The 27,202-nt window shown below is 43.1% G+C and overlaps 1 protein-coding gene across 1 annotated transcript in view; it reads right to left on the bottom strand.

Moving 5' to 3' along the window:
* Positions 1 to 27,202, bottom strand: part of LOC309547666 (amine oxidase [flavin-containing] A-like) — a 223,767-nt gene that overhangs the window by 60,522 nt on the left and 136,043 nt on the right. The window contains exons 8-11 of the mRNA XM_082247561.1: positions 21,127 to 21,286; positions 18,165 to 18,261; positions 17,031 to 17,084; positions 11,785 to 11,842 (exon numbers count right to left, since the gene is read on the bottom strand). Coding sequence (XP_082103687.1) covers positions 11,785 to 11,842; positions 17,031 to 17,084; positions 18,165 to 18,261; positions 21,127 to 21,286 — 369 coding nt within the window. The remainder of the gene's footprint in view (positions 1 to 11,784; positions 11,843 to 17,030; positions 17,085 to 18,164; positions 18,262 to 21,126; positions 21,287 to 27,202) is intronic.

Genomic DNA, 27,202 nt, shown 5'->3' with positions numbered 1-27,202 from the left:
CCCTTACACGCACATGAATTTTAATGTCATCCCAGTCTTAGTCCTTAGGGCTCAATATTGAGTTGGCCCACCCTTTGCAGCTATAACAGCTTCATGTCTTCTGGTAAGGCTGTCCACAAGGTTTAGGAGTGTGTCTATGGGAATGTTTGACCATTCTTCCAGAAGCGCATTTCTGAGGTCAGGCGCTGATATTGGACGAGAAGGCCTGGCTCGCAGTCTCCGCTCTAATTCATCCAAAAGGTGTTATATTGGGTTAAGGTCAGGACTCTGTGCAGGCCAGTCAAGTTCCTCCACCCCAATCTCACTCACAATGTCTTTATGGACCTTGCTTTGCGCACTGGTGCACAATCATGTTGGAACAGGAAGGCGCCATCTCCAAACTGTTCCCACAAAGTTGGGAGCATGAAATTGTCCAAAATGTCTTGGTATGCTGACGCCTTAAGAGTTCCCTTAACTGGAACTAGCGGGCCAAGCCCAAGCCCAACTCCAGAAAAACAACCCCACATCATATTTCCTGCTTTACCAAATGATTTGGACCAGTGCACAAGCAAAGTCCATTAACCTTCCTAGCGGTATTCACTCGGGGTACCGCCAGAAGCATCACTGGATCTTGGTAGAGGGGTTACTTACCTTGTCACCGGGATCCAGCGATGTATGTGGGCGGCGTGCGGCGGTGGATCTTCCTCCCGATGCTCTCCGTGCCCCAGCTAGCGTCTCCTGCGACGTGACGCTCGCAGGGGGTGGAACCGGCGGTAAATTCAAAAGTAAAACACACCAAACACACTGATACATAGCAAAAAAAATAAATTCACATTAGATTACCCCCCCAGTGCCCTTTCGTGCAGTTCTACTGCACTTTTTATGTATGTATATATATATATATATATATATATATATATATATATACACATACATACATACTTTAACTAATTTACAGTCATTTATTATATTATAATTTATGATTTTGTGTTTCAAACTTTATCATACCCGAGATGTTATAAAGAAGAACGCACAGTAAAAAAAAATCATATGTAAATAGTTGGTTTGGGCTGCTCATTCTTAAGGATTACATGCTAAATAATTGTACCGCTTTCAGCACCTAAAATCGGAAAGAATCATACCGCCAGGGAGGTTAAGACATGGATAAGCAAGTTTGGGGTGGAGGACTGGATTTAACCCAATAGAACACCTTTGGGATGGAGCAGAGCAGAGGCTGCGAGCCAGGCCTTCTTGTCCAACATCAGTGCCTGACCTCACAAAAGCACTTCGGGAAGAATGGTCAAACATTTCCATAGACACACTCCTAAATCTTCTGGACATCCTTCCCAGAGGAGTTGAAGCAGTTACAGCTGCAAAGGGTGGGCCAAACTCAATAATGACCCCTACGGACTAAGACTGAAATGCCATTAAAGTTTATGTTTGTGAAAAAGGTAGGCGTCCCAATACTTTAGACAATTAGTGTATGAACAGTGTATTTCAGCCAGTCAAAAACTTTGCACTGGGGGCTGAATGCTGCACCTTTGCCTTCCAGGATTTGAAATACAGGGTGACAATGCAGGAGAACAGTTTTAGGACAGTTGTTATCCCATACCAGGTGGTAGTACCTGAACAAAGACCTTCATGGCAGGATTCTTTTAACAGATGTATAGCCAAAGCTCTTTTAGCCATACTTCTCCTGTGGGTCACGGGAGTGCACTTAGTTCTGCACTCCTGTGATCTATATTCAGCCAACAGCAGCTGTCTGCCGACGCCAATCAGCAGGTCCAGGCTCTGCAAAAATCCTGACATCCACCCAGGTGCTGCTGAGAGCCTGAGCCAGCAGCTCCCGCCCCCTTCAAGCAGACAGCAGCGCGGCGCGATTAGCTCCCACTGCTGTCAAAGTCAGTCAGCCAACCAGGAGAGAGAGGGGAGGGGCTGGGTCACGGATGCGTGTCTGAATGGACACAGGGAGCTGTGACTCGGCTCGGGTGCCCCCATAGCAAGCTGTTTGCTGTGGGGGCACTCAACAGGAGAAAGGGGCCAGGAGCACAGAAGAGGGACCCGAGAAGAGGAGGATCCGGGCCACTCTGTGCACAACCAACTGCATAGAGCAGGTAAGTATAACATGTTTATTATTATTACCGTTCTAATAGGAGCGACTCAAGTCGCTCCGACTTAGAAAATAGTTCCTGTACTAATTCGGGGCGACATCGGAGCGACTTGCATTGACATTCATTATATGAAGTCTGTGCAAGTCGCGCCAAAGTGACGGTGCACGCAACTTCACAGGTTGCTCCCGAAGTCGTGCCGCGGTAGTGTGAACCGACACTTAACCCTCCTCTTATGTTAGAATTCCGTTACTATCCATGATGTTAGGGTCAGTTTTGACCCGTGTTTTAAATCAGCCATAAAATACCCTCTGAATAATTATTTATCATAAAATTTGTTTCTTACCTCTTGGTTACCTTGTTAGGCTTCTTTATCCTTGAAAAGATTGGTTTTAATATTTTTGGTGTGACCCCTAGACCTTTCTTTTGATAGCATACCTCTCATTGTCAAATTGAAAAAATGGTAAAATAAAGTCAGCAACTCTGAAATGAATTTGTCCTATGTTTCTTCACTTTATTTAGAGAAGCAGACAAGCAGGAAAAGAGATAGGCCCCTCCCTAACTACAGCTCACAGGGTTGAGAGGGGATTGGCTGTCACTGTTACTAAGCAGAGAGAGTGTTTATGATTTCAGTTTTGGCACTTATTAGTGTCCTAAAATCCTATATTATAACTGGGTCAGAATTGACCCTAACACCATGAACGTCTTAATTTTCACCACAGTATTTTATAATTTAGTGAAAAGGATTATTTTTCTATTACAATGTTTAAATAGAGGTTCCTGACAAAGTAAAAAAATCTTGATGCAATAAACAAATTTATGTGATACTTATAGACATTCAAAACCTGAAAACGGGTCAGTTTTGACCCTAACACAAGAGGAGGGTTAAGGCTGGCCATACATTATACAATATTGTTGTACAGTTTTCCTTTCTATTTCCAAAACCATATAATATGAGGTCAAACCTAAACACTTTCAATTTGTATACAATCAGGCAGGCCCTTGAACCACACAGTTGAAGGTAAATCTAAAGGAAAATGGATAAGAAAATTGTATAATGTAGGGCCAGCTTTGATGATAAAACATAGAAGCTGATTGGTTATTATGCACGGCTACACCAGATTCTGTGTACACCAGTTTTAGTAAATCTCCCCCTGTATGTCTTCTTCAAGGCGAATACCCACTGAATCGCTAGGGAAACTGAAAAATTAGATGCATACTTGCACGTGATTGGAGGAACGAAGTGAAAACCGCTTCATCTCGATCACTAAGCTAAATTAACTTTCACTTTGAAAACTTACCATTCCTAACCCCAATGTATTTTCTGGAGTCCATGTTTTCTCTGTGCAATCAAATGCATAACAAAACATCTCTTATGTTGTAAGAAAATTTGAAGATTCAATAAAAACTCTATCTGGAGAATTTTATACAACCCATACAAATTTAAGGCCAGGCCCCGTTCACTACAGTTCGTAAAGAGCTCATCTCTGAAGTCTCAAAACGCCCAAAAAGCAAAATCCCATTCATTTCAATGGCCCTTGTTCACATATGAGTGTTTTGTCACCTGAAGCAAAACGCCTGAAGCTCAAAAAAGTACAGCTTCTGTTTTGGCAGATTACAAGCGTTTTTGTTAGATGCCAACGCCTGCCTCCAAACACCTGAAGAAAACGCCTGAAAAACGCCATAAAAAAACGCCTGAAAACGATACGCTCAGGTGTGAATAGAGCCTCATTGTCTACAATTTCTAATTGCGCTTTGGACAGGGGGAAGATCTTGAGGCTGATGTTTTCTTTGAAATGTATATATGGCAGAAATGTTATAATATTGCTTTTCTTTCAGGCATTTTCACTTTAATATCATTATTTTACTGTGGAATTGGCAGCATAAAGAAAAACTGTGCAGCAGTGTGTGACCAGACAGATGGCTTCTGTAATCCTACAATGGCTTATGTATGTTTATTTTGGTGTCCAGGAGACTGGAAATGTTTTTTTTCCTAGGGCAAAGATTGGAGTGCCACATAAAAAGTATATTAGAATGTATCTAAAAGTAAAGCATGTCCCAGAATTCAATGTTGCAGCGATTTCCGCCTGCCGAATCGCGGTAGAATAGATGCCCGTGATTTGCAATGGCACCCCAAACGCTGTGCAATGTTGCCACGATTTCCGCCTGCCGAATCGCGGTAAAATCACGCAAACAGAATAGCGGGATGCATGACGCATAAAAGACATTTACCCTATGCCTATTCATTAGCTTTGCTTAAGGCTACGTTCACATGTGGGCGTAGCGGATCCGGAAATCATTTTATATATCATTTTATATTTCTTGTCACTGGGACTATAATTTCACTTATCTTCAGCTACCGAGCAAACTTTCGGACTTATACACCAGGAACCACTTGACAATTCTACAATCTGTTAAATCAGACCTACAATTATGGTCTAAGGGACCCTTCTCTTGGTTTGGCAGGGTCGCAATAGTGAAGATGAATATTCTTCCCCGTCTACTATACATTCTACATGCCCTCCCCATCCATGTTCCTCCGGCCTTCTTTAAATCCTACCAGCATATCTGTTCAGACTTTGTATGGCGGTCCCAAAGGTCGAGAATACGGTGGGACACGCTCACTCGCTCCAAAGCGGAAGGGGGGGTTGGCATGCCGCATCTGCTGAAATATCACTGGGCCTGTCACCTTACCCGGATAATTGATTGGCACGCTCATGCTGGCTCTAAGGACTGGGTATCCTTAGAGTCTGCGGTATCTACCATCCCCGCGCATCATCTCCCGTGGGTGACGCCGGCCAAGACTCCACGCTCAATTCTGGCTCACCCCGTTACGGGTGCAACCCTGCGCCTTTTCCATACGATACGCCGCAAATTGGATCTTTCTCCGAAACTTAGCCCACTACTGCCCCTGAGTGCGTCCCCGGAATTCACTCCTGATCTCCCTTTCGTCCCACCCACAGGACCCACCGGAGACATGCCCTTTCAAGCGCGTCACTTTTTTGTCGACTCTCGCCCTCTTACACATCAAGCCCTTCGCCTCAAATACCCGTCTGTTGACATCCCGTTCTACAGTTTTTTACAGGTTAGACACTTCCTACACAGCGCACAATCGGTGGCGGATTGGACCCGCTCCCTTACCTCCTTCGAACGGCTCTGTGAGGCGCCGGGGCCACACCGTCATCTGATATCCATACTATACACCATGCTTTTTCCGGCTGCCCACGCACACACTGAGGCACTTAGGTCCAGATGGGGGAGAGACCTTGGCAAAGACTTCTCTGAGGACGACTGGACGAGAATCTATTGCCACATGCACAAGGGTTCTCTGAATGTTCTTGCCCAAGAAACTGGCTACAAACTCTATGCTAAGTGGTACAGAACTCCTGAATTATTGCACAAGTTCTCAGCAGCTAACTCTCCCACGTGTTGGAGATGCGGCCTACACCCGGGCTCTCTTTTGCATGTCTGGTGGGATTGCCCTGTCGTCCAGCCGTTCTGGAGAGAGGTACACTCTCTGATTCCCCGAATCACCACCTACACTCCCGACTTTACTCCGGCACAATACTTGCTCCATCACACGTCCATACCCTATTCCAGTTACAAAAAATCCCTCACACTACACCTCATCAATGCAGCTAGGATGTGCGTGCCCTGTCATTGGCGCTCTACTTCTCCCCCCACAGTTGCGGAATGGCTGAAGAGGGTTCAGAGGGTAGCAGAAATGGAAGACACTATTGCGCAGGCTAAGGATACCCACCACAAATTTTACACGACCTGGGCTTCCTGGACACACTTTACAACTCTTCCTGAATTCCAGAGACTGACCACTACATCCTAGATGCTAGCTAAATTCTACCGGACGTGGGATGCTTCGGCCACTGATTACACTTAGTTGATCGAGTCCCTCTCACGAATACCACGGGCCTCATGCCCCCCATCTGTTTATTTCTCTCCTTATTCTCCCTTTACCCTCTTTCTTCCTGTCTAACGTCCTCTCCTCATGTCTTTTCCTCGACCCTCCTACCCACTCCTTCCTCTCCCTCCCCCCCCCCCACACCCGGATGCTCCTCTGCTCCCCCCAAGCCGCAGACCCGACTCCGCCCACGGGCCGGAACACTCACCTCCACTGGCCCCTTATGTGGGTTTCTTCGGAATTACCCACCCCGAGACGGCATGTACGCTTTTGATGGGTGCCCCCCATGCCCGGATACAGCATGTTCCCCCTTGGGGGTGTCCGGACACGTGGGGGCAACCACCACTGCCCTTGGAGGAGCCTTATCCGTCGCACGCCCAGTCATGGTGGAGGTCGCCATGGGTTTTTCTTCTGTTGTTGTTTTTGTTTATGTGTTATCCCCATGGCCCGGCACCAAGAGTATGGGGACCAAGATTGTCCTCACTTTACTGACCGGTCTACATTGCCTGACTTGTGCTGATCTTGTACATTCCTGTACTTCACTGTATGATTAAGACGAGGTCTGTTTACTCAACCTTATTCACGGTGCATACTGTTGCTGTTTAACTAGCTTTTCTTTTTGATGCACTATGTATTTCTTAAAAAGGATGTTCACTTGTTATGTCATACCATTTTACCTCAATAAAATGTTTTAAAAAAAAAAAAAAAATAATAATTTCACTTATCCACAAGAATAAGGCACGTTTTATTTGGACTGTTTATTTTTATTCATATATATTTTATATTTTTGGCCACATATGTATAAGGATTTGCACTGTCTATAGCGCTGTGTTTTATTTGTATATACAGTATATATCATTTTGAAAAGTGATGAGCAGCAGCAGCAGTACACAATTTATGTGAATATAATTTTTTGCCTAGCGCAGGGTGGGTTTAGAGTCATTAACCACATTATTTTCGAATTATACTTACCTAGGCGGATGCAGCATCGGTCTGGTGCTGCATCTGTCCCCTGGTGCCTCTAAACTGAGAACCGAGTGTTTAAACACTGCAGATCGCTCCATTCTCCTCGCTCCCTGGAGATCTGGGCTGTGGAAGCGGAGAAGCGGCCAGCTCAGGCTCTCAGCAGCTCGCTAAAAGGCTGAGCTGGGAGCCAGTCCAGGCATGTGGATGGATCCCGACTCCATGGTCGTGCTGATGCCCGAGCCTGGACCAGCTCTGTGACATCAGCAGAGAGTGGACTTTAGCATGCTCTCTACTGAAAATGGGTCACTGGAGTGGAGTTCGTTCTCCTCGCTCACTGGAGCGCTGGGCTTTGGAGGCGCAGGAGCGGCCGGTTCAGGCTCTTAGCGGCTTGCTGAGAGGCTGAGCTGGGAGCCGGTCCAGGCATGCGGGTGGATCCTGACTCCATGGTCATGCTGACGCCCAAGCCTGGACTGGCTCTGTGACAACTTCAGCCCACTCTCTGCGTGAGAGCGAACTGCACGCCTGTGAGCCACAGGAGAAGTACAGCCAAATGAGCTTTGATTGTACTTCTGCTTTAAATGGGCAAGCAACTTTGGGGGTATTTGCTAAAACTGTAGCACAATGGTAGCCAATCAGCTTCTAACTTCAGCCTGTTCAATTAAGCTTTGACAATAAAACATGGAAGCTGATTGGTTTCTATGAAGAACTGCATCAGGTTTTGCACGCTCCAGCTTTATTAAATCTTGCTCAGTGTCTCCTTAATGCCCAAATACCCATTAAAGAGAAACCAGAGCTTTCCCAAGATCTCAGTGCCAAAAAGCTAGTTTATTATTTGACAGTTCTTCATTTCTTAAAGTGGTTGTTAAGCCACTTGCATGACTTTCTATAATCCTCGTTGTCTCCTAAGCCTGTGTACCTCTGTCTCTGTGTTGTATAAAAAAAATGCTGTGACTACCTGATTTCAGTGTGCTGCTTGGTGATCATGTGACCGGCCAGCTCTCTCCTCTCCCCATCTGACAGCTGCAGGGGGCAGGGCCGAGATTCCCCTGCTGACATCACGCAGGAGGAGGGGCGAGAAAGAGAGCCGGCTGGTCACGTGATTGCTTAGCAATACACTGAAATCAGGTATTCACAGCATTTTTTTTTTTATAAAACACAGAGACAGAGGCACACAGGTTTAGGAGACAAAGAGGATTAAAGAATACATTAACAGTTATTTCAGCAGCAGGAGGGGCGGGCAGGCTGTGACACGGAGCTGACAGGCAGGGAGGGGAGGAGGACACAGTTAGCACAGAGGAGAGCTGCGAAAGACGGAGGCACGTACACTGACCACGGTGTCAGGGCTCAGCAGCCATGATACACTGTGGTCAGTGTACAGAGGGGAGGGCAGAAACTGGCAGGATCAGCCAGGATTTTTAGGTGATAGAGAGGGCCAAATGACGCAGCACAAGCACTGTGTTGTATAACATGTTTTAAGAGAACAAGATCATTTTTTTTTTTTTTTTTTTTTAGGGTAACAAACACTTTGAATTACAGGGAGAACCATGGGAAGGGTGGCATTTTGGATCAGTCTGGTATACCAATTGCAACAAGAACTGGCAACTAAGGATTATTCTATCTACAAATCTAAATGCAATTAAGTTATTTATTGTATTAATTGGGTATGGTGCAGAACTAGCAAAACTGTCAGTCTTAGTGCAGCAGGATATTGAATGGGCCCAGACCCAAAAGCGGAACTTCACCTTCACCTCCTCAATACCCCCCCCCCCTCCTCAGCCTGTACTGGAAGTTTTTTTCAGGGAGCGGGTACCTAGTTTGGACAGGGCGATCTAAATTAAGTTAACCCCCCTCCCTGCCCGCAATATCCTAGGACACATCCCAGGTGGTTGTGGGTCATTGAGAAAGTGCAGCACTATTTGAGCATGCACAGTGGGAAGCTGGCTGTGAAGCACCGGCTGGCTTCCCACATCCAAGATTCCAAGATGCTGGGGACTCAAAGACTAGCAAAGAACCAGCCCAGGTGAGGACAGTGCTGGAGTGAAGTTCCTCCTTAAAAAGCCATCAGTTAATAATGCAATTATGGTGCAGAGAGCTTTGAAACACTGAAGAAACACAGAGTGGGAACCAAATGAGGTCATTTTAACTTAGTCAGACTAATCGCTTAGCCATTGGAAGTCTATGAAGCTATGTAACTAAATACAATGTCCACTATGTAGCTAAAATGCGGTATTGTTTATTGGTACCTGATATCTAATCATGGTACCAAGGTTACAAAAATCATTAGTAATTTCACATAGGAGAGAGCATGTTTCAGAGAAAGGGCCCACTCCACAGAGACTACAGGATCAATTAGAATGCAAAAAAACAAAAATCCCTTTTAAAGTAGAACTAAACTCTCCTATCCTTTACATCCAAGGAAGCTGCCATCTTTGGCTCTGTTTGATCTGCAGTTGCCATGGGGCTGCATATGTGATAAGTTATGACACCAACCATTTGATGGCTTGATAGTTTAATTGAGAGCCCAAGCAACTATGACAGTTACCATTCTCACCATGCCTTGGATGCCTTTGGGAAACAGTTAAATTCATGGGTTTCACCCTTTAGCTGCCAGGTCTGTAAGTCATATGGACCTGACAGCGGGGGGGGGGGGTTGTTATACACAATCCAGTGGCTGTAGCCACAGGGATTGCATGTAAAACTGACAGGCAGGCCCCTGACCCTTTCTGACTGCCTCCATAGACCCCCATTGGAGCCCAGAAGGGACATGCAGGGTCTTTTAGTAATGAAGTCTGTCGCCATTTCATGGGCACACACAAATTTAAGGTTTGACATGTTGGGTATCTATCTACTTGGTGTAACTCCATCTTTTATATTTGGGTAGTTTATTGCATTTGTTTGCCCTAACATTCACTTTAGTGTGTTTCTTGTTGAAGTTTTGTGATTCTTAGACCTTTTATATCAAGTGACATAAAAAATTGGAACTAGCACTATTTTATTCTCTAGGGTCCCTGCTTTCAGAAAATATACAATGTTTGGATGTTTTATGTAATCTTTGGGCCAAAAACAAAAGATTTTTTAAACATGTGTGGAAAAAATACAAAAATGGCTCTGGCAGCAAAAGGGTTTCTTCTACTTCAAGGTGAGTTGTGTAACTGCCATCAGGTCCTCTGTAAAGGGCAGCACATAGCAGGCTACAAAAACAGGCCAACAATGTAGAACAGCTTAATTTGACACCTACTCAACATTACTAGGACTTAGTACTCATTGGCCTGGTACTTGTTGAAGATAAGGAGACCATTATCTCAGCAATTTTGCTTCCTGAATAAGCAGTGAACAATAATGTTTTCCTGTGCTGTAATCGTGCCAAAGTAAGAAAGTCCATTCAATTAACCTTAGTTTGAAAACGATATACTTCTTTGCAGCAAGAGTGGAATAGGGTGTGTTGAGAGTCTCCCGTGTATGCGCAAAGCAGTGCACAACAGCTTTGTCAGGATCAAAAACAGTAAGGAAGCCTACATTCAGTGATGCAATTTCATGGACTAGTTTTCAGTTTAACTTTTTTTTACAAATTATTACTGAGAAAGGGTTAGTACTCAGTTTAGGGTGGGGTGCCTCAAATAGGAGATTTAGAGCAGTGGTCGTCAACCTTTCTGACATCAAGGACTACTAAACTCACAAAGTTGAATCCCATAGGACCACTAACATGAATTTTACATGCCCTATACACACAATGCTACAGCTCTCTGCCGCCTTCCCCCTGGATCACAATGCTACCTTTTACACACAATGCTCCGGTTCAAGTATTAATGAGCACTGACAGTATTGACTGTCCAAGCACATTGAGAACAAAACTGGAAGCAACATTGGGCAGTATACATGGTAATTTGCGGCAGAACCCCTGGGGACCACCAACATTTTCTCATGGACCATTAGTGGTCCACAGACCGCTGGTTTAGAACAATATTTTGCTTTCTAATGCACAATCCTTGCCCAAGGGCTTGTGTCAATGGACAAATACAGGATGTTCCATCTTACATTTGAGATAAGTTTGAGAGTTCCCTCACAGGTGCCTTTGACGTGCAGTTGTCCTCCTTTAAATCTGCATTTGTCCTCCTACTAAGCTACTAAGTTGCTTTTTACTTCCCATGGAGAAAGCAGCCCTGATGTGAACAGAAGTCTTTGTACACAATCCCTTAGTCTGGTTTCTCCATAGGAAAGTAGTAAAGAAAATGCGATAGTCCAGGACCAGCTTAATGGTTTGCTTTGTCATTGATACAAAGCAGGTAAAGTTTTTCTACAGAATATAATAAGCATTTCTTCAAGCTCCTCCAAGTCAAATGCTTGTTTAGTCTAGGAAATGAGGATGAAGGACTAAATGCTTATCTTACATGTCGATCCAGCAGGGTCCCTACAGCGATGTGACCAGTCCCCTGCAGCCTGCACTGTAAGCTGTGACGGGCTGCAGTCACACTCTAGTCTCCTCGGCAAACAATAAAAGTTTATGTCCCTGTATTGTACATGATGGCTCCACCCAAAGAATAAAGCTGTGGGCAGAGGAGGAGAGCGGCGGTTGGAGGGTGTATGTAAGTAATAGAACCTCTTCAACTCTCCCCTAGACATGTGCGTTGGGGGCTCATTGCAAGGGCAGATTTTTTTTTTATGTGAGTGGAATTAAAAATTAGCAAACGCATTAACATATAAACATACATAGTTTTATATATGCCTGACATGACACTAAAAGTACTCAAAACTACAATGTGAAATCTGCTACTATAGCTATGTAGAAACAATTTTTAATACACACTAATAACTTACTTGCAATGCTTCTTTAGTTCCAAAGACTTTGGCATAGTATTCACATATTCTTTTCTTTCTATACACAGTGAAAAGCAAAAAAAATTGTATATTTTACTTACAAAATACAGTGTAAACACAAATAATTGTTACCCAATTACAAAGGATTGGATACTAGGCAAGTAAAATAGTAAAGCAATTATTTGGACTTGAACACAAGCAGGGCGCAGTCTTGGATACGTACCAATGTGCCAATATTAAAACAGGCATTGACATACTTTGCTTACACTGAGACATATTTTATAAAACAACAGTATAAATTAGCTTACTACTGTAAGTGTTGGAGGTTTTCAACCGGTAGTACTGTATATGTACCCGAGGTGTGGTTATGGCACATTTAAGGGTTAAACATTGTAAAATTTGATTACAATGTAGTACAGCTGCACGATTCTGGATAAAATGAGAAACACAATTTTTTTGCTTAGAATAAAGATCAGGATTCTCTCACGATTTTCCGCGTAATATCATCTTTCACATTATACAAAAAAATTGGGCCAACTTTACTGTTTAGTTTTTTTTTTAATTCATTAAAGTATATTGTTTCCCAAAAAACTGTGTTTGAAAGACCACTGCACAAATACAGTGTGACATAAAAGATTGCAACGATAGCCATTTTATTCTCTAGGGTCTCTGCTAAAAAAAAAAAAAATATATATATATATATATATATATGTATATATATATATATATATATATATATATATATATATATATATATTTATATATATGTTTCTAAGTAATTTTCTAGCAAAAAAAATGGATTTTTGACTTACCGTAAAATCATTTTCTCTTAAGTTCATTGACGGACGCAGTTCTCTCTGATCCATATCAGTAGGGTTATACTGCAGGAGTAGGACACTTCCTGCATAGGATGTCAGTTTTGTATCAAAGCAGTGTCAGAAATTAACACCAACCCAACTCAAAATAGAGGGGTGGGTAATGCGTCCGTCAATGAACTTAAGAGAAAAGGATTTAATGGTAAGTCAAAAATCCAGTTTTCTCTATCGTTTATTGACAGATGCAGTTCTCTCTGATCCATATCAGTAGGGACGTCCCAAAGCAGTGCCATAAAATGAGGGGTGGGAACAGCAGAAAAGAACAAGTCCCCAAGGCTAAACATAGCCAACCAAGCAACATAGGACTCAGCAGAACAAAAGATGAGGCCCACCCCGTCCACAATGAAAGTCCATACCCTTATTAGCCTGTGGAAGAAAGGCACTCTTCCCCCCGTGAGACCCTTGTATAATGTCATACAGGGCAGCACCAAACAGGCGATCCCCCTGAAGGGGGAGATCCGTTAAGGCCTTCTTAGAAGTATGATCCACAGACCAACACGTCAGCCAAGTATACGCTGGATACACACCGCCGAAACCGACAGGTGACCCGATAAAAGAAGCCGTGTCCAGCACGGCATCCCAAACAAATTGCAGCCCCTGCGCCAGCTGGTCCAACAGCTCCCCCAGGGCAGGAGGGACTTGTCCCTCACCAAGTCACGGGGTTGGAACTCAGCCCATCAGGCAGAGTCTGTGTGGCAAGGGCAATGAACAATGTTCCCAGTGCAGACACCGCCAGAGAGTACAGATCGCAGGCCACAGCCCGCGCCATCCTATCCCCCAAGTCCTAAAAAGGCGGGGATTCCTCCACCGGAAAAACGGTAGCCTATTCAACCTAGAGACCGTACGTCCACCATAGGCGGAACAGTCCACTGTACCAGAGACTCCTCAAAAGGGTAACGTCTAGCAGCCGCTTAAATACCCAAGACGGTCCCATCCTATATGAGCATGCCAGCAAAATAAGCTGCTCCGAATGTCATGCGAGTGCCAGATGCTACCTGCGCCCCAGGTGCAAATGCAGCTGTGTCCTCCAAATTGCTGGGTGTCACGCACAACCAGTGCATCCACCAGCGCCTGTACCATGCGTGGCAGGGGAGGTAGAAATATTGTCCTCATTATCCGAGGAGACAGGGTGCGAGGTACCAGACCCGGCAGGGAGGCCTACGTCTGCGGCGGCTGAGTCAGATTTAGAATCCGAGATATCAGATGAGGCAGGGGTAGGTGGAGAAACATGTCAGCACACCTCCCACCTCCACCCGGACCCAAATGCTTCCCGAACCGCAGAAAATGCATTGATGGACAGTGGAGATCCAGAGGGCCCTGCAGCCTCCGTGAGGGGGTCAGGCGGGGGCACATGGCCTGCAAAATCCATACGGAACCTGAGGAACACGCCAGCAAAATTTGCAAATAATTAAAAAAATGACATTTTTTTTTTTGTAAGATGCGGCTCCACAGCTCTACAGCACCCCCGGAGGTCAGGCACATGCTAATTAACCCCCCCAAAGAGAGAGACTACCCTTAGTAACTCACTGTCTCCAGATAGCAATCGGATTTGGAGGGTCCCAGAAAAGGGATCCCAGGAAGCTGCCCGGGATCAAGGGAGGGGCTCCTCCACCAAAAGAACGCCTCCAGGCACTCCCACCGGCCTTTACAGCAAAAAATCCACTGCAACATGGGCGGAAATGGGTGTACCAAGATGGCCGCCGCCATAGAAGCAGGCAAGACTACAACAAAATGGCGGCCAGCACGGAAAACTGACCTCACAGGGAGACTCCCCGCCAGCCCTCCTACACCATCCAGCCCTAGAGGAACCGACCGAGGCCCCCCCCGCACGATCGACCAAGCGCAGCGAACGGCGCACCCCCCGGCACCCCATGTGGCCTGCCCACTAGGCCCAGTCCCCCACGTGGGGGGGGGGAGGAGGGGGGTCACAACAGGACAGAGGGAAACCAGGAGTGTGAGGGTCTGACCGTCCCAGGGTGGGGGCCCGCGTTCACCCCAAAATCCACCAGGGAAGGGGGGGGGGGGGAAAGTTTACTCACCATACCGTAAACACAGGCAGGAGCCATCTCCTGACAGGACCCCACGCCACCGGAGTAGGGGGCTGTCGGCCAAATAGGAACACTGCGACATAAGCCTAGACCCTGTCATATGCGTCCTGGCGAGACGTTTAACTCGCGGGGCCAGTCCCTGTCCAGTCGGACTATATCGCGGCCGACCCAGCGCAGAGCTAAGGCCTGCACGCGCTCGCTGGCCAGACTGGGGTGACCACTGGATATAGGGATCCAACCCGTTGCCCAGCCCGGCATAATTGCTTGAAGATCTCACAGGAAAAAAGTTCCGGAGAAAAAAAGACTAGCTAAAAAAAAATCTACATAAAAAAAAAAAAACTTTTACGCTAGGACCAAAGATCCCTGTAAGGAACTAAGTCCTTACTCCTGACTAGGCAGATTAAAACTGACATCCTATGCAGGAAGAGAGAGGATGTATTCTCCGGGACTGCCCATAGGCTTAGCCAGAACTTTTTTCTACCTAGTGTCCTACTCCTATAGGGGGCAGTATAACCCTACTGAAATGGGTCAGAGAGAACTGAGTCCATCAAACGATAGAGAAATATTAATTTTAACTTGTAAGCAACAAGTGTCAGAAAAAGGCTTATGCTGGCCATGCACTCAGTGCTCTTAATTGAGAAAAGAACACACTATACAGGGATATGCTATGTTCATAGTTAATGTCTGAGGTTTATAACCACTTAAACAGAAAGTAAGAGAAACTGTTTTTTTTTTTTTCAAAGTTTGATCCTTTTTTCTCCTTTATAGTAAAAACTAAAAAAAAAAACAGCAGTTATTAAATACCACCAAAAAGAAAGCTCTGTCTAAAATAAAGATCTAAATCTAATTTGGGTAGTGTTGCATGACAGAGGAATTGTCAGTCAAACTATCACAGCTCTGAACTAAAAAAAATGACCTGGTAATAAAGGTATATTACAGGCTGGTGCTCATGTGGTTAATCATTAAGTGGAACTACAGGCAACATAAAAACAATATTAGGCTAAAAAAATATACACAATCAGTTACTATAATGATACGCAGCAGTAAAGCCTAACTAGATTGCCTGGGGTTTTTATATGCTTTTTCTGGATATATTGTGTGTAGGAATGAGCTTAAGCGTATTTGGTTCCTGATCCGAATCCACATGAGCAAGACCACCATGAGGCTTTCATCTTTACTTGGCCAATCATAAGCCACAGAGACATTCACCTCCTTACAGCTGCACATATACACCTCCCTTGTATATATGCAGCTGGGGTGGGGGGAATGCCTCGCCCACATATGATTGGACCAGTAGAGTGACAGCTTCATGGCGGGCTTGTTCATGTGGGTTTGGAATAGGAACCGAACATGCCCAAGCGCATCCCTAATTCCTAAGTCCACTGTTCTATTACACCGTTTACTGCTCCACAGACACCATTCACTGCCCTGCTGACACTGTCTCCTGCCCTACTAACACTGTTCTTTGGCCTACTGACACTGTCCTTACACCATCCAGTGCCCTACTGACACTATCCACACACTGTCCATTGCCCTACTGACACTGTCCAGACACTGTCCACTGCCCTACTGACACTGTCCACACACTGTCCACTGCCCTACTGACATTGTTCATTGCTCCACTGACTGACACTGTTCACTTTTAAGGTCCAGTAAGTTTATATTTTTACAACAACATTTGTTTTATTATATTTTTTTAAGTTTTACTTACTATTTAGTTAGGCATTACTAGTTAAATTCCTAAACAAATATGTGCGTCAAACCCTGGTGATCTTTAATCACTTTCATGTTGTTCAGGTAGATCTCCACCATTCAAAGGTTCCCTAATCCTGCTCTGGACAGTGATATGTATATTTAATGGACTTTAGGTAAGAGACAAACTAATTGAAGCCCAACTCCAGCTAACACTTTTTTTTAACAGTTTTAAGCCATGTGAATAAAAAAAAGATTGCTGTAAGCATCCCAGTGTTATTTGCTTTATCCCAACTCCTGTAATTTTGGATTTTGGCCACCATAGTTCCACTTTAGGCTCTAGAGTCTAGACCAGGGGTCTTCAAACTATGGCCCCCCAGTTGTTCAGGAACAACAATTCCCATCATGCCTAGTCATGTCTGTAAATGTCAGAGTTCTACAATGCCTCATGGGATGTGTAGTTCCGCAACAGCTGGAGGGCCGTTAGTTTGAGGATCCCAGGTCTAGACTATCTCTCTGAATCTTATTTGGAAAGATCAGTGATCATCAGCTGCCCTGCTAATTTATATTAAAAGCTATATACAGTACAAGTCAGCCAAATATTTTACAGGACCAACTAAAATAATACTACCTCTCTTCCTTGGTAAGATTTGTCAATGCAGTGGCCCTCCTGGATAAAATAAAGCTGCAAAAAATAAAACAGACGATGAGAAAAAAATTATGCAATTAGTCTTCAAATTCAATCCAATCTAAAACCTTTGTATGCCTTTATGAAGCAAAAGTAATATATATGCAACTCAGCCCAGAAGATTGAGGATAGAGTGTGAGTACAGGATGCCATGAACCTACTCCCTGAGTATAGTGACCTGAACTCATAACGTTTTAATAAAAAGAACATCACAAATGTCATTTCATCAGCACTGTTGTTTACATCATCCAAGGTCAAGAAACCCCCAGAAAAGACCAAAGACCAAAAGGACCTAAAGCAAGTCCTGCTCCAAGCCAAAAAACATCAGCAAAGAAAAATACTGCTGGGAAGACAGAGTCCTGTGGGTAATTGGGCTTCAAAAAAATGGATTACTTTTTTGCATACTTTATAGCAGTGGTTTTTACCTTCTTCCAGGCAAGGCACCCTTTAGAATTGAACACAATCCCGGGGCACACCAATCTGAGGAGGTGCATCTTAGAGTACACGCTTTTTTGCGTGTTCCCCTCCTAGCACAACCCCACCAAATCCCCCCTCCTAGCACAACCCCACCACCCCAAACTCCTCAGTGTAAAAGGGCCCTAAGTGTAATGCTTGACTAAGATAGATAGATAGTAGCTGTTCTAGCTCTTGGTAGGACAGATAACCTTTTCTGTTTCAAGTATTTTATTGAATAATGCAAGTGAGTAACAACGTTTGACATACAGAATAATGCGAAGTAGTGTAAACAGAGCTCGGTAACAGAGCATGACCAATAACTGTAACTACAACAAATCGTGAGGGTTAGTAGACAAGGGCGGTAAAATGGGTGGTCACGAGAGAGTAGTGATTGGCATCGCCAACCCATCGGCACCCCATATAGGGAGCACACTGTGCCTAGGTGGGGAGGCGAAACCAACCAATTGTTATACTAAAAGGGAACAGTACCCAATTCTACCGTACCGTATGGGAAGAGGCAGGGGGATGAGAGGAACCTCACGGGTATCAACCAAACAGTAGAAACATGGGCTACAGTCAGCCAGAATGAGGGAATAAATCAAACAGATAACCTTTTCTTACCCCATGATGGCTGGGCAGGAACCATCAGGTTTGGTGTCATCTAGTGCAATCTCAACAGGAGTGTTTTCATCCTCAACGAACATGGCACCACAGTAATCTTAGAGGAAAGAATGCCATATATCAAAAAAACATTTATAGAAATGGATCACTTTTACCTTCTATAAGTGGTTAAACAGTAGAACATTAGCACAAACTCACTTGTTAAAATATGCAAATAGGGCACTTTAAAGCACATGAGGCATGCCTTTATTTTTAGGGAATGCCTGATAGTTTTTATTTTCTTTTGCTGATTCATTTAAATAACTGCTAAATATTTGGCTTATTATACCATGGCAAAATCAAAATGATATATTTTCTACTTCCCATCCATTTTTAACCACAATATAATGGTATACTAGAAACTTTAAAATGGTAAAAATTACCTATTTTTACTAACAGCTACCTGAGCATTCCCTACAAGAAAACTGTAACTTTGGTACACTTTGTTTTTTAAGGCATGCCCTCACCTTTCCAAAAGCAGCCTACCAGATCCAATACTTACCTTAGTCCCATTTCCAATGATCTTCACTGTGCGACCATGCATGGAGCCCCACAGCCTTTCCTCCAAAAGCATTCTCAGTACTCATGATAGTTTCCAGTTATCCTTTCTCCAGCCTTCTATAGGAATTTAACTGGGATGCAGCGCACATGCGCACAAATAAGAGGACATGGCAGGATGCTTCTAGAACAAAGTCTGTGTGGCTCCTGGCAGAGCTGCACAGTCTAGTTTGCTGAAATGGGGTTGAAGCTAAGTATTGGACAATGTGGGATGCTCTTTGAGTGGAGTGGGGCATACTTTAATGGACAACTTGTAATAAAGGTACAGTTGACATTTAAAGCAATACTTCAGGTTAAAAGCCAAGAGTTGAAAGAGAGATATATGTGAACTGTTTTACTTTATTCTAAAAGCTAGAAATACATTTGGGCAGTTGCCATTTTTGTTTAGCTTGCTGGAATTGACAAGAGGACTTTTTGGACACCTTTATCTGCCATTTGGAAATCCAAATATATCCCTGTGCCTTTAGGGAGGAATGGGCTGTCTTCAAGCATATCTGCCCATAATTTATTCATTGCTATATATGCTCCAACATGGAGGCACTCAAAGACTTGACTTGATGAGGCAGTGCAGCTTCATCATATATTTACAAATATTGTGCAACTGAGTCCCCGTTCACATTAGGTCGCTCCGACTTCCGGGGTGACCTGTGAAGTCGCGTGCACCGCGAATTCAGCGCGACTTGCACGGATTTTATATAATGAATGTCTATGCAAGTCGCTCTGAAGTAGTACAGGACCCTTTTTCTATGTCGGAGCGACTTGTGTCACTCCTATTAGAACCGGTCCTGTACTACTCAATGGACCCGATGGTGCGCGACTTGCCAGGCTGACCAAGTCGCCTGGCAAGTCGTAATAGTGTGAACCGGCTCTAAAACCTCTGTTTTTAATGCAAGTTGTTAGAGAGTGCAATTTATTTTTGCTGGCTAGCTGGAAAGTGTGCTGGGAAAAACATTTTATTTTCTATTATCTTAGATTGTAAGCTCTAACAAACAGGGCCCTCTGATTCCTACTGTATTAAATTGTATTCTAATTGTACTGTCTGCCCTTATGTTCTAAAGCTCTACGTAAACTGTTGACGCTATATAACACCTGTATTATAATAATAATAATGATGTTTGCTATGTGCAAAGCGCCTTTTCAGGACCTGGATCTGAACCCAAAACCTCTACTGCATCTGGCAGTAGATCTTCTTCCTGAGCCACCTGAGAGGCTGGACAGCTCCCTGCCTGATCACTTAGACAAACATACTTTCTATCTTGTTTCTGGTGAACCAAGAACCCTTGCTCCTCCCATTAACTTCCTCTTTAAACCATGCCTTTGCATTTCCTGTTTGCCAGATTACTGTGCTCTTCTCCAGCCAATATCTTGCTCGTTATGCTCCTGCTGCTGTCTATACCGTATTACTATTTGTAACCGACCTTTGGCTTGTCCCCTGACTACGCTTCCACTTGATCTCAAGCTGCAACCACGAGTTACCGACCTTTGGCTTGTTCCTCGACTAGGCTTCCACTTGATCTCAACCTGCAACCACTTATTATTGACTTTTGGCTTGTTTACCAACTATGCTTCTGCTTGATCCCTACATGCTACAGCACCCTGGCTTGCCCATCTCCTGGTGGGGCAATGCTGAGGGCAGCGAGCTGGCACTAGCATGCAGCTCCACCATCAGAAGCTCTGGTGAAGTCCAGTTAGTGCTTAGACCTAACACCTTGGGTGAGCCCACGTCACCTGCCAGGAAAATCTGCTCATGGATTTATCCTGCTGGATCCTTCCACCGCTATAGCCACTGGACTTCAAGCAAAACTCCTGATCGTGACATCCCTCCAAGTGCACCTTATTCCAAATATTAGTTATAGGTTGGGGCGATTGTCATTTTGTTTAGAACAGTTTTATCTTCTAAAATATTTGTAACTCAGGCAGTCTTGCATTTCAGGAACCCCACATCAGACAGCACAGTCACATGTGTGTCCTCCTTACAGTCTGCACTGTAGTTACACAATACCATCTCTGTGGCTTCTGGACGCAAGACATTGATTGAGTCATCACAATATTCTGCTTGCAATAGGCATATTTATAATAATAAAATTACAGCACTGTGCTAAGCAGTAGAGACACTATTGGCTCAGAGTGCAGCGGATTACAAGAGATTGATAACAAGACCAATTTAGATGTTTGTGCTAGCTGAATGTTAAACATGTTTCATTTTTTGTTTTTTATGATGATACGGACAGATTAAATGTTGTTTAGATTTCAGCTTTTAAGACTTTTTAAATCTAAATCTATAAAACCGAATATAAACTAATGTTAGAAAAAATATTCTTGCCTTTAGCTAACCCAAAACTAGACTTTTTAATTGACTGTTTACCCATTTTTCTCCAAAATGCTTCCTTGTAGTACATCATGGTTTTTATAACAGATCCCATGGGAAGTCTCTGTATTAACTGATTTCTAGTGGCTGGCAACTCTGGATTGAAATGGATTTTGGTTGTTAGAACTGGTGGTATAGCACTGATAACATACTTGGCCTGAAAGAAAGCAAACATAAAAAACAACTATATTAGCATTTGCTATTAAATGCTATACTTAAAAGTATATATGCATCATTTTTAAATTATGCTTTCATAAATATAATAACTATTTCTGATGTATATTATGCTCTTATAATATGCACATTATCAAGCATAAACATTAAGTATATCTTTCATTTAGTAGTAACACTGCAAAGAAACAAGGTTAAAAAAAAAATGATGTTTAAGGGGCTTATTTAAAGAGCAGAGCAGATACCCTTGCATGATACTGCAGTGTTTTCTCTATACTGTGGCCTGCATCGTTCACATCATTCATAAAATGAAGGCCATGGCATGGAGTCTGTGGTGCATCAATGGACTTCTCTCTGCCTAAGGCTGCAGTGATTGGAGGAGAGACAGGCCACATGACTTTGACAGGTTATGTGACTGAAGACTCCTAACTTTCTTCACTCATTTGTTTGAACAGAGCTCCATTTAGTTTGAAATCCAAGTGGAGCACAATGCACATTTGTAAAGCACAATGCCGTGCTTCATAATTGTCTTTTTTTTACTAAAAATTTATTAAGGTTTTTAAAGCGGAGTTTCACCCTAGAAATTTTTTTTAGATAGAAATACCCCCGGGACAGTCAGGGCTAGTGCATTTAAGCAACAATAGCCTCTGAACTGTCCCCTGTTTCACTTACCTTTTAGAAGAAATACTTACCTTGAAAATGTCTTGTCCAGCGCTGCCATCTCAGGTGTGGGCAGCTGAAGCCAGAGCCTCCTCTTCGGTGTCCTCTTCGGTGACGTCGGAGTCCTATAATGCCCTGCTCGTCACTTCCGGAGCAGGCGCGTCATCCCTGCACAGCTTCTGGGCATGCCCAGAAGCTGTTCAGCAGGGAATGATAGGCCTGCACCGGAAGTGACGAGCAGGGCATTATAGGACTCCGACGTCACCGAAGAGGACACCGAAGAGGATGCTCTGGCTTCAGCTGCCCACACAGGTTAAGCAAAAAAATCAAATGTAGTTAAAAGGTAACAGGACCATAAGGCAGAGATCAGAAGCCCGTTAAACAAGAAAAATGTTATTTATTGACTAGGTAGTAGCCCTGACCAGAAGGGCCTGCTCCTCACCGGTGGAAATGATCACATTTGAAGAAAGAGGAGGGGAACTGCATGAGAAGGCATGAGAAGGCTAGAGAGCAAGTAAGAGAAAAAAAAAAGGGGGGGGGCATGATAAGAGAAAGGAAAAGTGGTTCATAAGTTTGAGGAGGATAGGACATTAGGAAGGGGAGCAAGGGAGAGGAGTGAGACTAGGACAAGAGGATGAGGGGTAAGGTGAAGGAAAACCAGGACCATAGGATGAAGAAGGGAAAGTTTTGCGCAGGGTCCAAGACTATCCGTAACATAATGAGTCACCAGAGGCTCAGTAAGCCTAAGAGTAGGGTGTGGTCAAGGTTCAGGCATCATTATAAGATATCTACAGGTGCCAAACTAAATGTGTGGTTTTTCATTGGCATCAGCAAGTTTGTGGTAAGACCATACCCCCGGATTTCTAGATAGGGCCCTTAGTATACAGTATATCTGAAGTTAGGAAAGTTGAATTCTTTCTAGGGTGAGTTACTAGGATTATTCCTGAAAGAGAGCTGGATCTGTTTTCTGATTTAGTATTTACTCTTTACAGTGCCTTGAAAAAGTATTCATACCCCTTTAAATTTTTCACATTTTGTCATGTTACAATCAAAAACGTACATATATATTATTGGGATTTTATGTGATAGACCAAAACAAAATTGTGAAGTGGAAGGAAAATGATAAATGGTTTTAATTTTTTGTTTACAAATAAATATCTGATACCTCTAACTAAAATCTAATGGAATCAATTTCCTTCAGAAGTCACTTAATTAGTAAATAGAATCCACCTGTGTGCAATTTAATCTCAGTATAAATACAGCTGTTCTGTGAAGCTCTCAGAGGTTTGTTAGAGAACTTTAGTGAACAAACAGCATCATGAAGGCCAAGGAACACACCAGACAGGTCAGGGATAAAGTTGTGGAGAAGTTTAAAGCAGGGTTCGGTTATAAAAAAAATATCTCAAGCTTTGAACATCTCACTGTTGCGAAAATGGAAAGAATATGGCACAACTGCAAACCCACCAAGACATGGCCGTCCACCTAAACTGATAGGCTGGGCAAGGAGAGCATTAATCAGGGGAGCAGCCAAGAGGCCCATGGTAATTCTGGACATCCACAGCTCAGGTGGGAGAATCTGTCCACAGGACAACTATTAGATGTGCACTCCATAAATCAGGTCTTTATGGAAAAGTGGCAAGAATAAAGCTATTGTTGAAAGAAAGCTATAAGAAGTCCCATGTGCAGTTTGTGAGGAGGCATGTGGGGGACACAGCAAACATGTGGAAGAAGTTGCTCTGGTCAGATGAGATCAAAATTGAACTTTTTGGCCTAAAAGCAAAATGCTACGTGTGGCGGAAAACTAACACTGCACAATACCCTGAACACACCATCCCCACTGTGAAACATGGTGGTTGCTGCATCATGTTGTGGGGATGCTTTTCTTAAGCAGGGACAGGGAAGCTGGTCCGAGTTGATGGGAAGATAGAGCCAAATACAGGGCAATCTTGGAAGAAAACCTGTTAGAGTCTGCAAAAGACTTGAGACTGGGGCAGAGGTTCATCTTCCATCAGGACAACAACCCTAAACATACACTCAGAGCTACAATAGAATAGTTTAGATCAAAGCATATTCATGTGTTAGAATGGCCCAGTCAAAGTCCAGACCTAAATCCAATTGAGAATCTGTAGTAAGACTTGAAAATTGCTGTTCATGGATGCTCTCAATCCAATCTAAAAGAGCTTGAGCTATTTTGCAAAGAAGAATGAGCAAAAAATGTCACTCTCTAGATGTGCAAAGCTGGTAGAGACATACCCAAAAAGACTTGCAGTTGTAATTGCAGCAAAAGGTGATTCTACAAAGTATTGACCCAGGGGGGCTGAATATAAATGCACACCACACTTTTCAGATATTTTCTAAAAATATTTTTAAAACAATTTATCATTTTCCTTCCACTTCACAATCGTGTGCCATTTTGTGTTGCTCTATCATATAAATTCCCAATAAAATACATTTACATTTTTGGTTGTAACATGAAAAAATGTGGAAAATTTCAAGGGGAATGAAAACATTTTTTAAGGCACTGTAGCCTGTTTATTCTTCAAAAGATCCCCAAACCCACCAACTAATTGTTTAGCAAGGCCAAGTTAAATTGTATAGATTAAAAATGTATAGTGATAATTATGCGAGACACTTCCATCTTTGATGAATCAAGCAACATTATCACATGTAGAGATATTCTTGATATGCCACTTTTGAAACTACTGCTTGATGGATCAGGAGCTTAGACTATTACAAATGAAAGAGACACTTTATTAATATATTAAACCCTCACCACAGCTATTAAGCAACTCCACATTTTAAATTGTGCTTAATCTACTGTACATGACTAGATACACAACCTTGTAAACTTCCCCTTACACAGTACAACATCCTCAATTACAGTACTTCCCATTCTCTCATACCACAAAAGACTGAACACAGGTTACTGGGAATTTTAGTCTATCCATGGTTGAATGCATTGAATGGTACATTACTGCACTGCTGTACTTCTGGTTCTAAACTACTTGCACATGGATCACTTACAAAATCCACAAACCAAGACCTTTCAATCTGCAGAAACCTTATTTATTTCAACATAAGGACTTATGCACAATGGACATTTTTTTTCCCTCCACTGGACGTTTTTTTTTCATCCTCTGGCCGCCATGCTCCAGAGGGAGGAAAAAGCAGCTTTAAAAACATGCTTAAGTTTTGTAACCGAGGTTAGGAGTGTCAAGCACTTGGGCATTCATTCAGTCCATTGGCCAGATTCTGGTCAATGGAATGCAATGGAATGAACGCCATGGACACATAGGCTAACATAGAGCATTTAGAGACAGAGACCTAGGGGCATTTAAAGACTAAAAAAAAGTCAAATGTGTTTTTGATGCTTAGTGTGCATGAGGCCTAAAGAATAACATTTTCTAGATCTGAACAACATGTCAGTGATATTTGAAGTATCATCGTGCTATTATATATAGAGCACAGGTGTCAAACACAAATGCAGCCCCCCAGGCCATTTTATGTGGCCCTCGCTCCTCTCCTGCAGCTGCAGCACCCCACCTTGTCTCTGTAGTCAGCAGCAAAGAGGACAGAACTCCTTTGCCAGATCCTGCCTCCTCTGTGCAGCTGCAGAAAGGCTCGTCTTTGATCACCCCCCTTCTCAGCAGTCCACAGCAGAGAGCAGGACAGAACTCCTCCTATAGATCCTGTACCTCTCTGTGCAGCCTCAACACCACCTTGCCTTTGCCTTCCCTGGTCTCAGCATTCAGGAGAATCTGGAAGCTGGCTCCAGCCCTCCTCTAGTTCTCCCCCAGACCCTGCACTTCTTTCCAGATCCACCCACATCTTCTATCTGGCAGCAGCACAAGGTAAGTGGGTGCATTGTGATGTAAGGAAGGGTGGGTGACTCTTGACTTCTGATGGTGGGGGGGGGGGGCTTTTGACATCTCATGTAAGGGTGTAAGGGGGCATGGGGTACTGTGGACATCTAATTCATTCTACAGATATAACCGGCCCTTTGAGGGCAACCATAATGCTGATGCATCCCGTGATGAAATTGAGTTTGACAACCCTGATCTAGAGGATCAATTGTGTCCACTATAAAATTGATTAAAAAATGGAAATAAAATCTGTGGCTTGGAAATTTAAGTTTTAAAGTGTATCTGTAAGCAAACAGCTTGATAAATATACATATGTTTTAAGTGTTATTTGCTAAAGGATTTCTGTTCTCCAGCTCAACCAGTTTTTTTTTTTTTTTTAAACCATAGCCAAGTCCTGATCCTTTAGTTTTTTCCACTGTGATCAATGTATTACAGTATGGTCAAAGCTAGGTCTGTAGAGTAAAAGAACAGACTTATTGATGAGGTCATCTCTGTGTTTTGTACTTCAGTCAGCAAGCTCCATATTTAAGATTCACAATGTTGACTGGCTTATGACACTCCCCTTTTGATTGCTAGCGCATATAAACACAGTTTGAGGTTCTAATTAAAAAAAAATATTTTTCTTATTTTTATTCTATCCCTGAATAAATTTAGGTCTTTTTTTTTTTTTTTTAATCTGACAACCCATATGCTTTAAAATAACAACAGTATATTACCTGTTTTTGCATTTGTCAAGGAAAACAGCCAGAGATGCCATACCATGCATTTTTTGATGGCCTCCCACCATTCATAAAAGTAAATAGCAATTCCCATATTGGTAAAGCACAATTCACCAATGTTTCCTTTTGGATTCTTCACTTTGCTACCAATTGTAAAATACTCCTTAGACCTTTTTTTGTATAAAAATTGACAACTGGTTGGAAAAAAGAAATATTTTTTCCACTCTATACGAGGAGCAGTATGGCTTTTTCTACCAATTTTGCATCTATATTTTTCAATAAGAACATGTAAAACATTGCTTATTTCATTACTTATGCTGGTAAGGGGTTCTATGGACCTCCTACTTGTTAACCATGAACTCTATTTAATGGTAGAATGTCACTGTTATTTAATTTAATAAATACATTTTTTTTTTAAATGCTTCTAATGTATTCTAGTAGTAAACTACAGTAGTTACAATTAATTTGCTCCAGCAGGGGAAAAAAAATCCTAACTGATCCCTCAAGCGGCAATCACATATTCCCTGGATCAACTGTACCTCTAAATGTTAGTATCCAGTTATATAATGTACATTTAAGAAAGAATCCAGGCTTTTTTTAAAGCAATTTACTGAGCTGAATAGAACCAGATCTTGAGGGAGTCTATTCCACATTATTAAC

This window comes from Pelophylax lessonae (genome assembly GCF_965119305.1).
Source record: "Pelophylax lessonae genome assembly, chromosome: 2".
In the NCBI taxonomy this organism is placed as follows: domain Eukaryota; kingdom Metazoa; phylum Chordata; class Amphibia; order Anura; family Ranidae; genus Pelophylax; species Pelophylax lessonae.
Note: the sequence above shows the minus strand (reverse complement) of the source record. Positions and strands in the feature narration are given on the sequence as shown.